Genomic DNA, 16701 nt, shown 5'->3' on the forward strand with positions numbered 1-16701 from the left:
AACAAACCCTAAAACCCTAAAACGACTGTAAAAATGACGACGGAACATTTATTAACAACCATAGACATTCGTCTGCATTTACTCTGTAAGCTCTTTACTGGCAAACTAGCTGACATGAGAGCATCAAGCTGCTGTTTTCAGCGTCTGAGATGCACTTTGACCCTGATTAGACATAGATTTAGTCAGAGTAGTTGGCCAGAACTTTCTCTGCCAGGAGTGTTAGACTTATTGCCGCCATGTGTAAATGGTATTAAGAGTTTGCTTGGCTTCTCTTCTCTTGCACCCAGCTGAATAATGTTGAGGATCTTATTAAAACCTGCTGCTATTTGCATTTTCCACTGTTAAAACATCAAGTCAGACCCACAATTACATTTTCATCAGCCTATCGCGGGGCTTGTTTTCCATCTCAGAGAGCTCCTGCACTCTCTAAAATATTAATTAATGACAAAACAAGAATAAAAGTGCAATTCAATTACCTAATACCTAATTCTAATCATAACATCTCAGTGTACTCAAAACATAATTTGAATTACAATCATCATCGTGACTCAGAGGTCATATTCAAGCAGGGCTTTTAAGCAATCGGGCCATATTCTAGACTTTTGTTGCATTTAGGGCCGGGCGATGTATAGAATATTAACGATATAATCAAGGTAATTTTGCTGACAATGTAAAATTGACCAATATCTTGAATATCTCGATGATTTTATTGTGCTTTCATTTGGCCCTTAAATTTCATAAAGAGCGCATCAGTAGACTAATTTCACGATCCTTCAGGGCTGCAAAATAAAACAACATAATATAAAAATGGCAAGTTGGTCATATGTGATTATTATTCCACATTTAAAGACAGATAAACAGGGTCTGTGTGTGATTCAGAACAAACCAGTGACTCGCTGATCTGTGTGCATGCGCATGGCGGCGCTCTCAGATCAGTTCACATACATTGTGAAATCAAAGTAATACAGGTTCAAGCATTCACGCAATTCCAAACGTTAATAACAGTTACAAGTTATTATACAAATCTACAAAGGCGGCATTGTATATACGAGAAAACAAGGAGATTACAGCGTTTCAGGAAATGCGGAACATTGTAAACTGTCAAATACACATTGCCTTTTCTGTGTCGATATAAAAGCTCCTTATGAAGTTGAAGTTAATACGACAGCACTTTCGGTGTCAAAATAAAAGCCCCCAGGTGAAGGTGAAGTAAACAGGACAGAAATATATTACTTAATAAGGTAAATAATGCTTTTTATTAAGCTACTATGTGTCATTGTGTATGAAATATAAATATAAAGTGCATATCGATGAAAATGATTGAATTTCATTCTCCCTTGTGTTTATTTAATGAAACACTAATTATTAGATTTTTATTTAATGTCTTTAAAATATTTAATCTACTTGGCTACAATGGCTGTTCGAGATGAAATGATAGTTCCTCTGATAAAAAAACAAAACACTTTTGAGCCATTTCAGAGCAAATACATAATTATGGAGATATATATCGAATATCGTCAATAGGCTGAAAAATATTGAGATTTTTTTTAGACATATCGCCCAGCCCTAGTTGCATTCTATGAGCTATGTTTAAGTCCATTTATAATGTTAGTCAAGGTATTTTTGCACCAAAATTTGTCATAATTTTGTTTTAAATTACCATTTCCAACCCCTCTAAGACCCTTAGTAAAAAATTTGTAAAAAGTACTCTCATTGTTCAGTGTACTTACCTGTATCTAGTGAGAACTAATAATTATTATTTTGTGTTTTCATTTGTTATTTGTAAGTAATTATGGCATTTTTTTTTTTTTTTTTCAGGAATGTCTGGAAAAGTGTGGTGAGAGTTTGCAGGAAATAGTCAGCTACCACATGGTATGTCTCTTGTTTTTCTTATTTCTTTCTTCTTACATGAGTTACTTCTAATGTGGTGGGTAAGACCCACTGAGACCAGCCTCATGGTGTCATCTTATTCTACAACGTTAATGTGTTGAGATCATTATCCCCACAGATAAACCTTATATCTCACTCACAGGTGCTCTGATTGTAGTGTCTAAATTATTTAACATGCTACAGTATAGTAAGTGCATCATAAATGATCCTTGTTCTTTAACATTCTGCATGTAAATTATAAATGATCTGCTATTGTGCAGGTCTTTCATTGTCATCATAAGTAACCCTAAAAACAAATGTTGAATTTCTAGAATATTTAGACTATTTAGTAACACTTTCAATTAAGCCCATTTTAAAGCATAATAAATGCATTATAATGAATTCGTAAAGTCTCAAATAATATGTTGTAACTTCTCATAAATAATTGTAACCACAGTTATAATACAGTATATTACTTACCTATTGTTTGCAGAGGATGCATTAAATTAATTGAAAATAATTGTAAAATTAGGCATTTATAATGTTTACAGTTGTCTATTTCTTTTAAAATAGATGCTGTACTCTTCAAACTTTCTGTTCATCCAAGGATCCTCTACTTGCAGCAATGCAAGTGTTCAGCATATACTGTTAATTAAAGCTGCTAGTTTAGACCTGTGAGGAGTCTGTTTCTCAAACTAGGGTGTGTTCACACTTGGCAGGTTTGGTTCGATTAAAACGAACTCTGGTGCAATTGCTCTATTAGTGCGGTTCATTTGAACAAGTGTGAACGCTGCCATCCGAACCTTGGTGCGCACCAAACAAGCGGACCAAGACCGCCTGAATAGTGGGCCTTGGTCCACTTCCAAACAAACTCTGGTGCGGTTTGATTGATATATGAACACAACATGGACCAAAGACGTCTAAACGGACCAAAAACAGGAAGTAATTTGCCTAAAACTGACCTCAAGCATACCTGGTTCTTCTCATCATAGGAGCTATGTTGCCCATTACAGTTCGGTACAGGCGTCGGAACCACCATCAGCCGTCCTTGCAGCATATCTTCGTTTGTATGTGCAACGGAGGAATTCCTGGTGCTGTTGTGACTCCTTTACACATTTTATTAGCTCTTTGTTTGTTCTCAGCTGGTAAAAATACCACCATATATACATATATAAATATAACGTGTGCATTTCGCCCAGCAGCCAGCATTGTTTTGGATGTTCGGCAAGTTCCGTCACAAAATATATGTCATAAAAGCTGTCCAATTAGGTTGTGACTTTTTCCTGATGTCTTTGGTTTTGTATCGTTAGGTTCGGTGTTAAAAATGCCAGTGTGAACGCTAAGCGAACCAGGAATAAATGTATCATTTTCTTTTTTGGTCTGGACCAAGAGGACCAAGAGAACCGAACTACAAGTGTGAACACACCCTTAGAGACTCTGATGTGCTTCTCTTCTTCTTGTTGTGCATCTGGGTTGTCCACTTTTCTCTCATTTCCGGTTAGATCAATTTTGCTTTATTCAGCACAGAAGTGCATGGAATATCTCTAAAAAGAACAATAGATTGATGAATTTGAGGAGAAATATGTTTCTTTTTGGTTGTTTTTAAACTGAAATTTGACTTGCAAGTGTAAAGTAACTTACTTGTAAAGTAAAATAATGCAAGTGTACTTAATTCCTCAGCTGGAAAAAGACACTATATTGCGATTTCCAAACTTCATTAAATAGCACAACCATTTTAATGGTTCTAAGTTAACACTTAAATTTAAATTATTTCTTAATGATTATGTGACACATTATTTTCTTAGTTGACTGGAGTAATGAGAGCTGAAAATGGGGCTTTGCCATCATGGGTAGAAATTGAATTATATTATAAATAAAAACATAGAATACTAATTTCAAACAATAATAATAAATTACAATATTTTGTTTTTGCTCGTATTTTTGATCAATTTAATGCATCCGAGGTGAAGAGAAGCTTCAGTTTGTTTGTTTTTTTGGTTTTTGGTTTTCAAAAACAAAAAAGTCTCTTAATCTTGGTCGACACTGAACATTCTGAACTAATTATTTGCCAAATCTATTGGATATTTCCCTTCATTTTAATGAATGGGCATTTGCTGTCAGCCACGCTAAACCACACTCCCAGCATTGCGCGCGTGTTTGTCAAGACTGCAGAATAGACATTTCCGAAGAAGAATACCAATACAAACGGCTCAGCATTTATTTGTGCATTAAATTACACATACTGCATGACTTATGTACTTTTGGATTCTATTGTGAGCAACGAAAATCATATATTTGTGCAGTCTTCAGGTGTGTGGATTTGTGAATTAAGCGTGTGTGGATCTGTCGCATGCATGTGCGGATCAGTTGCCCATTGATTCCCGTGTGCATTTGTCGATCTGTTGCATGAATGTGTTCTGGCCACTCACAATAGTCAACATTGCGCAATCACAGTAGCAGAAGATCCCACACATTTGTGTGCGGAACACGTATAGCTTTTGTAGGCTATTGAGTGGAGAAAAAATAGAAACTCTTCATTCCCCTAACAAATGTATCCAGTTTGAATGGGAACACCGTTCCCCCATGAAATTCACTTCGGCAACTCACCCACATTTCCAGCCCTGATTTTAACTGTAGTTACAATTATTTATGAGAAGTTATAACATATTATAAGATGTATTATGAGACACTATGAATGCATTATAATGACTTTACAATGCATTATAAATATGGGCTTCATAGAAAGTGTTACCGTATATTTTAATAAGCTCAGCTAGTGTATACACCCTATAGGAAATTATTGTAATTGGTTCTGTTTTTGCATCCATCTGCGCTGATTTTCAATTGTTTTCTTATGTAAACATGCAGCAGTCCTTGATGTCCCGCCGCATGTCCCGCTGTTTTTTAGCACAGGAGTGCTGCATTTGCGTCCATATGCACTGTTTATAACTGAGCGCAGGGTTGTTTAGATGCGGTGTTAAGTTAAAAAAATGTTAACTTTAAAACCACATCTTGAGACACCTGTGTTCGGCTCTATTCATTGTGCTCTATCTAGCAAGAACGTGTTCTGTCTGAATACTCTTAGGAGGCAGCATAGCTTTATAAAGATTCATTTGCTGGATGGCTTTTTATAGTCACTTTTTTTTTCATTTTGTAAGGGCTAAATGCCACGTGTTGGGGTTGGACGTGACTATTGTTAGTATCTCGCACCCCTCTACTCTTTTTATAAAAGAGTAGATATTTTGTTATTTTCCTATTCTCTGTGAGGTGCTAAATTTGACCCCTGCACCCCGAGCCCTCTCACTGTTAACCCACTGAGCGTTTTATGTGCACTTTTAAGAAGTATGCATCAGTCTTTAGAGTGGGAACATACAGAGGTCAACAACGCCACATGGGAAAGTGACATCACAAATGAGGTTAATGGCAGGGGTCATTAGAGGGCTGTGATGGTGTGTGTGTGTGTGTGTGTGTGTGTGTGTGTGTGTGTGTGTGTGTGTGGGCGGGTTCGGGTGGTTTACAAGGACATTTTTTTAGGTTATAAACTGGTCATTACATGGGTATTATGCTATAAACGTGGTTTATGAGGACATGTCTAGTGTCCCCATAATTCAGAACGCTTAAAAAACAGACGAAACCATACGAAACCAAATGTTTTTTTGAAAATGGAAAAATGCAGAGGGTTAGGTTTAGGGGATAGAATCTATAGTTCGTACAGTATAAAAATCATTATGTCTATGGAGAGTCCTCATAAGGTTAGCCGCACCAACATGTGTGCAGTCAGGCAGTGAAGCATAAATATGAGCACTTGAGGGTCAGTTATATAAATGGATTCATAGAGACAAACACATGGCCCATTGCACAAAAGCACTTACAGTACAGAGATATCAGTAGGTGACTCTCTGTCAAAGCTATATCACTTTAAAATGTGTTGCAAAACTTGAAAGATTTTTAATTTTAATCAGAGAACTTTTACAATCAATATTTGTACCTGTAATGCATGTTAAAATTTACGCTAGATATTTAGGTACTTCTGTTTCCCATTGACCAGTTTTATCACTTTTTTATCATGTCATTCATTGTTTGGCTGCTTACTGAGCTATATGAGAAATAGGATGTTGCATTATGAAATAAAATATGGTAATTATTGTGAAAAGTGGAATTGTTCAAAAGTAATTTTATTCGTCACTTGTTATTTTCACTATTATAACATTATTTAAAAAGATAACAAAGCCTTGGTTTGTTTGTTTTTACTTCATGCATAACAGCCATTGTTGCAAAATGTATAATGATACATATTCATGAATATTACATAATGTTACAAGGCATTTTTATGTTCCTGACTGTCCTATTTTTCTGCAACGGAACAAAAGGAATTAATGGAATTTTCCTGAACATTGTACTCCATGGTCATTATTGATAGGAAGGAAATTAATCAAACTGGAAACTCCACAATGATGTGAAATAATGGGATAGGACATGGTGATGAAGTTCTGGGAAAGATAGGGATAAGGATATTTTCAGGGCTTTTTTCAATTTAAAGGATTTTCAGTTTAAATTAAATAATCTGTGGAAGGTGTGACTTGATAATAATGGTGTAAATTAATCATCAAAGACGCAAATGTTTTTTTCGGGAAGTTGCATTCAAAATCCACTTGACTCAAAAATCTGAGGGGGCTCGGTTTGAATGGTGATTAAAGACTCAACCCCACTAACCCCTAGTAACATATCTGTGGTTCTACAATGAGTCAAAAAAAAAAACATTTCGTGATAGCATTTGACCAGCTTGTTCCTTGACATTTGTTATTGTGGGTACAGTTAGACAGGGGAATTCAGCACAGGAAAGAGCACATGTGAGAGTACAGCCAAGTCACGAGATTGTTTAGGGTACACACACACTTTTGATTTTAGATCATGTTCAGAGCAAACAACACAACAATACAGGACAACAATGTAGGACATGCGCAATTCTTAAACAAGCTAGCATGTAGAAAATACTTTTAAATAAAATAGCCATTTGTTGACTTAAAAAAATATAAAAAAATATGCTTTACACTTAGCAATTCCAAAACTTCTTAATCTTTGCTTCCTTTATTACAGGAGTGTTAGCCTTTAAAGGGGACATACAGTAGTTCAGAGTTTTGTCAACCTTTTTGCCCACTGCGACCCACTTTTTTTTTTAATGCCAGTCATCCATGACCCACCGGGGGTGGGGGGGGGATAAATTAATAGGTACTTAATTAATCTAGCTATGTTTATATACTTAAAATATAGTGGCCTAATATCTATAGCCCAATATTTGTAGCTTTGGTGCTGCTGGCTGAAGTTTTCATACAGTCCCTTACCGCACCCTCCACAGTTTTAGAATGTTTTAGCACAGTGTGAGGACTTTTCAGACAGTCCCTTCCCCACTGTAGGCACAATTTCCAATGGATATCATGGTGATGCCATCGGTCCAGCTTATATACGGGACACATCATGTCCGTATTGATTCGATACCGGACGATCCCGTACATAACGGGATGTGTGGCAACCCTACTTGGAACTGCCACTCTGAAATGATGATGTCCAGAGATTGGATTGCATTCATACTAGCACGGTAATACATGGAGCTAGCGCATGCAATGCTACATAAAGAGACCTTGTCCAAAAAAAACGATTTGTAGCATTTATGGATTATTGTGATTGGACAGCTAATAATTATCATCAGAGAAATGCAGCCTCTTACTTGCGGTCATTTACATAAACCTTGAGATATTAAATACAATTTGACAATAAAGGTCACTGTTGCCCCAAACATTGCAAATGTGCAGTTCTATCCTTCTAATTGGTAATTTGTACTCATGAAAGAGAATGGCTCTGCCTCGACAGGCGGTTGGACCATTGGTTCTCACTTTCCCAGACCCGACTGCTTCATTTAAGGGCCGTTTAGATGCAGGATGTACCACTGGACATGCATTGCAGAGAATTTCAAAAAACACAGTCTTGTGTTTATAGGGGGATCTTTGTTGCCTAACCATAGGGGAAGCCGTAAACTTGGACATGAGGCACAAAGGCACGGCCCTTGATCTAGCCCTCCGTTATTAAAGCCACGCTTTGATGGGACTATAAACTGCCCCACACTGCGAATAAGTGAATTGAACTGCTTAGGTTTAAATGTATTAACCTGGATCGTAGCATCAAAGTCTGGTTTTATAGCCCTACTGACATTTAGATCATATTTCTGTTAGTGTTTTTGTAGTAGAAAGTAATAATGGGATTTTACTCATGCTGATGTAATCACTGTTATGTTTGAAATATGGAAATGAGGTTTGCGTCCCTTTTAATGGAGATGCTTGGAAAAGCCACAGGTAAATAACAATTACTCTCAATGGGAGTCCTCAATGCTAATGTACTGGAGTGTGGACATACAATTTATGTTTGTGTTGGATTACTGTAGTTTTCCATTGATTGTATTGGTTTCTAATTCCACTCCTGATTACATCTAGATTAGCATTACTCAGTCTGGTTTAAGTACGGCATATTTTGGAAATGTTTTGCATTCAGAAGCGACAAAGCTTGTACTACAAGGTAGTGGTCTGCACCTGATTAGATTTGTTGTGGCATGGTACTAAGGCCACATACTCACTAATCATTTTAATTTGAAAACGCATACATTTTGCTATGGTAACACTGCTCATCCACACTGGAACTGCATTTGCCTCAATCAAAGAAAAAACTTTCAAAAATGCTCTACATGACAGCATACTGTAGAGTATGTATTAGATATTTGTGTGCAGTACAAGTCATGGGTTAAAATTAGTAAACTTAATAAGTGTTAGGGGTCAATGTTTAAACAAAAAGATTAGTATGAACTGTAAGATTAATGACTAAAGTCTTTGAAGTCCATCCTGAATTAACTGCGGAAGTGCACACAGATGCATTTTCCTTTGTTATTTGGCTGATGAAGGCATTAGTTGGTAATTTATTTATTATCCCTGCATTCCATTTTAAGAGTGTGGTCCATCCTTTGACCAAGCTGATGCAGGCACTGGTCAGTGAGGTGCATTGCAGTTCGACTGGAAGCTTGTGGCAGTTCATTTTTGGTGAAGTCCATCTTAAGACCAAGGTTTAGGCAGTGGCCAATAAAGTATCCCATGTCTTACGGTTGGAGCTGTCATCAGTTCATCCTCTGTGAAGTCCATCGTAGTAGACTGAAGTGATATCTGGCTGGCACAGGCTGCAGTTAGTCGTCCTCACTCAGCAACACATAGTAGTGGGAGTTGGACTTCCCAACTGTGAAGCGATTGAGTGAGATTAAGTGTTGAAATCTTCATCAGTGTTTACAGTTGATTGTATAAACTTTTTTGATGCCTAGATCTGCCAAATATTATGTCCCCTTTGCAAGGGACCCCCTTGAAAGTATTTTCATTGCAATGAACACAATAAATAATATATACACTCACTGAGCACTTTATTAGGAACACTATGGTCCTAATAAAGTGCCCGACGTGGTCTTCTGCCGTTGTAGCCCATCCACTTCAAGGTTCGACTTGTGCATTCTGAGATGCTATTCTGCTCACTACAATTGTACAGAGTGGTTATCTGAGTTGCCGTAGCCTTTCTGTCAGCTCGAACCAGTCTGTCCATTCTCCGTTTACCTTTGTCATCAACAAGGCGTTTCTGTGTGTAAAACTGCCTTTCACTAGATGTTTTTTCTTTTTGTCACTTTTCTGAGTAAACTCTAGAGACTGTTGTGCATGAAAATCCCTGGAGATCAGCAGAAATACTCAAACAGCCCTTCTGGCACCAACAATCATGCCTTTGTTGAAATCATTGATATCACATTTATCCCCATTCTGATGGTTGATGTGAACATTAACTGAAGCTTCTGACCCATATCTGCATGATTTTATGCATTGCACTTCTGCCACACGTTTGGCTGATAATATAATCGCATGAATAAATGGGTGTACTTATTCACTGTGGGGCTATCAAAACATGTCTCTTTTTGTTTGAGTGTCCCAACCAACCTGACACAGCAACATTGACTCAACCAATGATTTGAGTCGGCACCAGACTTTTTGTTTGTACAACCAATGGAAGATGGAGGGAGTTTTCTGAAATATGTTTTAAAACAGTGATTATTTTTGCAGTTCTATTTAGTGATGCTAGCGGTGCAGAAATTACACACTTCAGCTTTAAGTGTCCAACTTACCTTTGAATATCAAAGACACATTTTACCTGAAATGTAAACTTAAGAAACAGCCATTTCTGTTTTTAGATCTAATTTACAGTGCTTAAAGACAAAGGTACAACGTGGTTGGCCCTTATGAAAACATCTGAACCAACTGGTTTATATTTTACAATCATGGTGAGCTGTGTTCCTGCAGTCAAGAATAGGGTTCCTCACAGCAAAGCTCTGAAATTGTTGTTAACAGGGTAGGCAAGTCATTAGTCTATGTCAGGCAGAACTACAGCCTGTAGCTCCAGCAGAGATAGATGTAGTTGAACAAAACACCTCCAGTCACAATCTCCATCTCCTGTCTGTTCATCTCCCATCACCTCCCTTTTGTTTCTCAGTTGTTTCCTTTGCCCCCTCTCTCTTTCTTTGCTCCCTCCCTGCCCGAATGACCTATTTTTACTCCATCTTAGCAGCATGGCATACGCGATCACTTCAAACATCCTTGCGCAGCGGCTGGGGTAGAATCTCAATGAGGTAGAGGGGTGCGATGATGAAATGTGTGTTGGTGAGGTCAAACTCACAGTTTTATATCCTCTACTGCTCAGATTAAACAAATGTGAGGGCGCACTCTAGAGTTGGATGCAGCTCATTACAAATGATAAAGAAATACACACTAATACAGTACATCCAATCGTTAGATAAGAGATTAGTGAATGTATTTTAAATATAAGTGTATTTTGTTTTGCTGCACTAACAGAATGTTTTGCACTTGATATGATTATGCTTAAAACAAGTGAAAAGATTTTCTACAGGATATTTTTACTGGAATCAAAGAAAAAAGATCTGTCGTTTTATTTCTCACAGGCCAGGGGACACTGAAAAAATTTCAGTCTATGCAGATGTCATTGATTTAAACTAAAGATGATTTTAATATGTTTATTTTTATTTTGTGTTTTTCAGATCCTTTTTGATCAAGCTCAGAGATCTGTGAAGCAGCAGTTGCACAACTTTGTAAAAGAGTAAGTACACTGAAAAAATGCTTCGAATTTACATGAGTTCAGTTCCACATGAATTAAGTTGTGTCGAAATACAGCGCATTCAGAAATATTGAGACCCCTTCATTTTTTTCAAAAAATTTTGTTGCAGCCTTATGCTAAAATGCTTTTTTTTTTTTTTTTTTAAAAGTCACACTGACATAAGTATTTAGACCCTTTGCTATGACACTTGAAATTTAGCTCAGGTGCCTCCCATTTCTCTGGATCATCTTTGAGATGTTTCTACACTTTGAATGGAGTTCACATGTGGCAAATTCAATTGACTGGACATGATTTGGAAAGGCACACACCTGTCTATATAAGGTCTCACAGCTGAAAATGCATATCAGAGAAAAAACCAAGCCATGAGGTCATAGGAACTGCCTGCAGAGCTCAGAGACAGGATTGTGTCAAGGCACAGATCTTGGGAAGGCTACAAAACATGTTTGGCTGCATTGAAGGTTCCCAAGAGCACATTGGCCTCCATAATTCTTAAATGGAAGACATTTGGAAAAACCAGGACTCTTCCTAGAGCTGGTTGCCCGGCCAAACTGAGCAATCGGGGTAGAAGGGCCTTGGTAAGAGAAGTGACCAAGAACCCGGTGGTCACTCTGGTTAAGCTCCAGAGATCATGTGTGGAGATGGGAGAGACTTGCAGAAGGACAACAATCACTGCAAACACTCCACTGATCTGGGCTTTATGGCAGAGTGGCCAGACAGAAACCTCGCCTCAGTGCAAGACACATAAAAAAGAATCTTAAGGACTCTCAGACTGTGAGGAACAAGATTCACTGGTCTGATGAAATGAAGATTGAACTGTTTGGCCTCCATTCTAAGCATCATGTCTGGAGGAAACCAGGCACCGCTCATCACCTGCACAATACCATCCCAACGGTGAAGCATGGGGGTGGTAGCATCATGCTGTGTGGGTGTTTTTCAGCGGTGAGGACTGGACAGGGTTGAAAGAACGCTGAACACCACAAAATACAGAGATATCCTTATTGAAAACCTGGTCCAGAGCACTCAGGACCTCAGACTGGGCTGAAGGTTCACTTTCCAACAGGACAAAGACCCTAAGCACACAGTCAAGTCAATGCAAGTATGGCTTTGGGACAACTCTGTGAATGTCCTTGAGTGGCCCAGCCAGAGCCCAGATTTGAACCCAATTGAATATCTCTGGAGAGACCTGAAAATGGCTGTCCACTGATGGTCCCCATCCAACCTGGCAGAGCTTGAGATGATCTGCATAGAAGAATGGCAGAATATACCCAAATCCAGATGTGCAAAGCTTGTCGCATCATACCCAAAAAGACTTGAGGCTGTAATCGCTGCCAAAGGTGCTTCAACTAAGTACTGAGTTAAAGGTCTGAATACTTATGTCAATGTGATGGTTCTGTTTTTTATTTTTAATAAATTTGCAAATTTATCAACTTGGTTTTTGCTTTGTCATTATGGGGTATGGAGTGTAGATTGATGTGAAATGTTTTTTTTTATTTAAAGCATTTTAGCATAAGGCTGCAACATAACAAAATGTGAAATAAGTGAAGGGGTCTGAATACTCTCTGAATGCACTATTTTTTTCCTCTTGGGTTAACTCATTAATTGTTCACGTAATTTCAACATAATGGAATAAAGTTATTTTTATATGACGCAACTGAGTAGCCTCAAAGTGATTTTTGTTTTATGTGTCCCTAACACGTTTTTCATTTCCATAATTTTACTCGTCACAGTTTTGATTTACATTGTAAGGTTATGCTAGTTAGCTAACTTTTAGCTAGGAACTGCATATATTAAAATGCTAAGTTGTAAGTAGTAATTGCTTCTTGAGTAAAGCACTATTCAGAATTCACCACAATGGTAACCTAACATAACAGAATCGGTTCTAAATCCCAAAATAATAACATTAAACGCTATTAAGTCATCCATTTTCTCATCTTGCTCAAATACATAAAATAACTAATAATTTCAGCATTTTTACTCTCTGCAACTAGTCCCATGCAAAGCATGCTGTTGAATACTTGATTTGTTCACATTTACCCTATATAATGTAATCCAGCAGAGTGCACATTTTAGATAATTACATTAATTGAAAGCAAAGAAAACCCATTTAGAAGAGAAACACATTTTTTTTTTGTGTGTGTGTGTAGATCACAAGTAAAATGATTTAGTAAATCGGATAACCTGCATTTTCCCATTTTTCATTGTATTACTGCACTTTATTTGTGCTACTGTAGCCATATATTCAGTACTGGGTGTGACTTAAAATAATTTAGTATGTTTTATATATATATATATATATATATATATATATATATTTAAAAAAAAAAATTATTTCAGCAAATTATTATATCTGGCATAGACTGATAAATACAGTATGATGTTGAAATGTTTGTTTGTGTTGAATACAGACACAAGGATACACCTCCTCACTTTACTGTATAATCAAAAGTCTAGATAATTTTGATAATATAATAAGGGCTAGGGATGGGAATCGTAAGGAATTTAATGGTTCCGGTTCTGATGCCTCTTAACAAGTTTGTTCCTTAAAGGTTTCCTTAATTCTTTTATTATTTTAGAAATGCAATTATTATTAGATTTACTTCTCTCAGTAGCAGCCTGTTACCAAATGATTAGATCATTTTATATATTACAAGATATATATTTGTAAGATGTTTTATTGATTTAAAAACCACAAAAGAACCGACTCATAAGATTCATTCAGGAATCATGTTACGATGGTCGTGCTGTATCTTAATAATTATAATTTAATAATTTTCTTTATTTATCACACATTATACATTTGCACATATACAGTGAAATTCTTCTTTTTCACATATCCCAGCTTGGCTGGGGTCAGAGTGCAGGGTCAGCCATGATACGGCGCCCCTGGAGCAGATAGGGTCAAGGGCCTTGCTCAAGGGCCCAACAGTGGCATCTTGGCAGTGCTGGGGCTTGAACCCCCAACCTTCTGATCAGTAACCCAGAGCCTTAACCGCTGAGCCACCACTGCCCCCCTTCTCACTGTAGGAAAAAAAAAAATCTGCTCATGTAAGAGTCATTCTTTCGGGAATCTGTGATTCTGAATGCACATATTCTGACCACTGAAATATATTTTCAGTACTTGATCTATTCTCCATTTGTGAATACATATGGCTTTATCACAATGGGAGCAGACACATTAAAATGTGAAAATTAGACTTGCTGATATTTGGCTTTCAAAGGTCAGAGATGTGGAAGTGTGGCCTGAAGTGGCCTGCTTTATATTTACCTCTGCAAATGTGAGAAACACCCTCAAGTGCATACACACAAATGCATATTCACACTCTGACACACTCTCCAGGATGGGTTTTTTATTACTATTCTTCCTGTGAGGTGATTATAAATAATAATCTGATTTTGGAGGTCGTTAATAATTTATGTGTCCTCGTGGAGGATAATGGAATTCTTGAGAGCAGTTTCCTAATCATTAATCACAGATAATCACTGTAAGACCAGTGGGTGGAAGATTTATTTGGTAAAACCAATGGCATTTCAGAAAGAAAGGGTCCAAATCATGTGAAGCATTTATAAGGTTCACCTGGTCTTTTATGCACAATTTTATTATTTATTAGTTCAGCTTGATCTGCTATTTAAAATTGTATTAAACAAAATTAATATTTCAGTGATTTGATGTACATATTTTGTTAAAATTAGGATGTCTGCCCCTCATGTTTATTCTGAAACTGCATACTTAATCATCTGTATTTGTAATGAAAACAAGTCAGCTTATAATACACTTTTGTATGTTTACACAAGCTGAACAGATCCTCTAAATTCTGGTTTGTTAGTAAGTTACATATTTTTCCCCAATTAAAAGATGCTTGACATCTCTTCTGGGTGAACCCCATAAATCCTGTCTGGAATATGTCTGGGTCATATTTCATCCCAAAATCAAAGAATAAAAAATATGGTTTGTGTAAAGAAAATTAAGCCTATTTTAAGACTATTAAGTTTTTTGCATTGCAGCATTATTTTCATGACAGTTAAGCACATTTCTGCCTCCTAAATTCTCATTCAGTAATGCAGAAAAATCATATTATTTTTATTCTATTTATAATTAATAATAGTAAAAATAATAAATATTATTATGAAAAATAAATAATATTAATAAAATATTATTATATTAATAATTAGATAAATATGATTATTTACTTTTTGAAGTATTAACACATCTTGGTATGGTTTTATTGCACTGCCATTAAATAAAAATAAAAACTACAGTATTATATTCATTTTTGAGAATCTAAATGCAGTGTTGTTACTGAAAAAGTAATCCACTTCAAATTACTTCTCTAAATTGTTAACAGATTCAGCTACTCAATACTTTGTGAAAAAGGTAAATCACATTACTAATTAATTTACTTTTAAGTTACTTTCTAAAAACACATTTCACCAATTTTTTTTTAATTTCTAATCAACGAATAAAAAAAAAGTAAAAAAAATCACTTGTTCACTGTCACATGCAAGTCATACTCTCAGAACCACATTTCTTTTTCCAATTAGTGACTCTTCAGCTGTAAAAGAAACAGATATTAACAATTTATATTTAAAATATTTTTTACATAATGTTATTTTAGAAATATTTGTAACCCAAGTAATGTACTTAAATGTATTTTACCTAATTAAAAGCCGGTGGATGATCTTTTTTACTTAATTGCTTTGTAATCAGATTACAATTAATATGAGAATCACCAAAAAAAAAAAAAAAAAAAACCACAACAACTCAAAAGTACAACATTACATGCATTGCTGTAATTACAATTTAATGAAAAATGTGCACAATTGTTGTCAAAACGCCAAAAAAATTAATGGTCCTAAAAAAAGGGTTCATTTTCTTTATGCGAAATAAGACGTAATAAAAAAAATTTAAATCACCACCACTAAATCAAATGAATATCTATGTATACTTCCAGTGATGTGCGTAAATTCAAGGACACTACAAAGCACTTTGATAAGGTGAGGGAGGATCTGGAGATTGCACAGGTGAAGAACGCCCAGGCACCCCGAAACAAACCCCATGAGGTGGAGGAGGCCACCAGCACCCTCAACTTCACCCGCAAGTGCTTCAGACATCTCGCTCTGGACTATGTGCTACAGGTAAGAGACAAAATCTTTCATGATCTTTGTGCCATCTGGTCATCATCTCCATCTGGGCTGAGCTTAAAGGAATAGTTCACCCAAAAATAAACATCTGCTGATAATTTACTCACCCTCAGGCCATCCAAGATGTATATGACCTTCTTTCTTCATCAGAACAGGATTTAAGATTTTTAGGAAAGTACCCCATGTTTTTTAGCTTCATCCAGTGCAAGTGAATGGAAGCATATTTAGTCAGCATCAAAGTAATCCACACAACTTCGATTAAATAATGTCTTCTGAAGTTAATCGATATGTTTGTGTGAAAAACAAAATCGCTAATTAAAACGTTTTTAACTTTAAAACGGCACTTCCACCAGCTCTCTGTAGCTGTTTGAATTGACCTACTGTAACTCACGTGAAGTACATTCCTCTGTGGTAAACAGAGCGGAACTTCTGAATTCTCGCATGAACGCGCCAACATGACGTCACGCGACAGCGACGTGAGGCACTGAGTGTTTA

General features: G+C 36.5%; 1 protein-coding gene across 5 annotated transcripts in view; it reads left to right on the top strand.

Annotated features, from left to right (window-relative positions):
• LOC127420498 (arf-GAP with coiled-coil, ANK repeat and PH domain-containing protein 3-like) overlaps positions 1-16701 on the top strand; it is a 113266-nt gene that overhangs the window by 57985 nt on the left and 38580 nt on the right. For all 5 annotated transcript variants that reach the window (XR_007893820.1, XM_051662839.1, XM_051662840.1 and 2 more), the window contains 3 exons: positions 1819-1872; positions 10991-11049; positions 16017-16200. Coding sequence is in view for 4 of the 5 variants with exons in the window: in XM_051662839.1 (XP_051518799.1) it covers positions 1819-1872; positions 10991-11049; positions 16017-16200 (297 nt within the window). In the remaining variant the exon portion in view is untranslated. The remainder of the gene's footprint in view (positions 1-1818; positions 1873-10990; positions 11050-16016; positions 16201-16701) is intronic.

The sequence above is a fragment of the Myxocyprinus asiaticus genome, chromosome 29 (genome assembly GCF_019703515.2).
Source record: "Myxocyprinus asiaticus isolate MX2 ecotype Aquarium Trade chromosome 29, UBuf_Myxa_2, whole genome shotgun sequence".
Classification (NCBI taxonomy): domain Eukaryota; kingdom Metazoa; phylum Chordata; class Actinopteri; order Cypriniformes; family Catostomidae; genus Myxocyprinus; species Myxocyprinus asiaticus.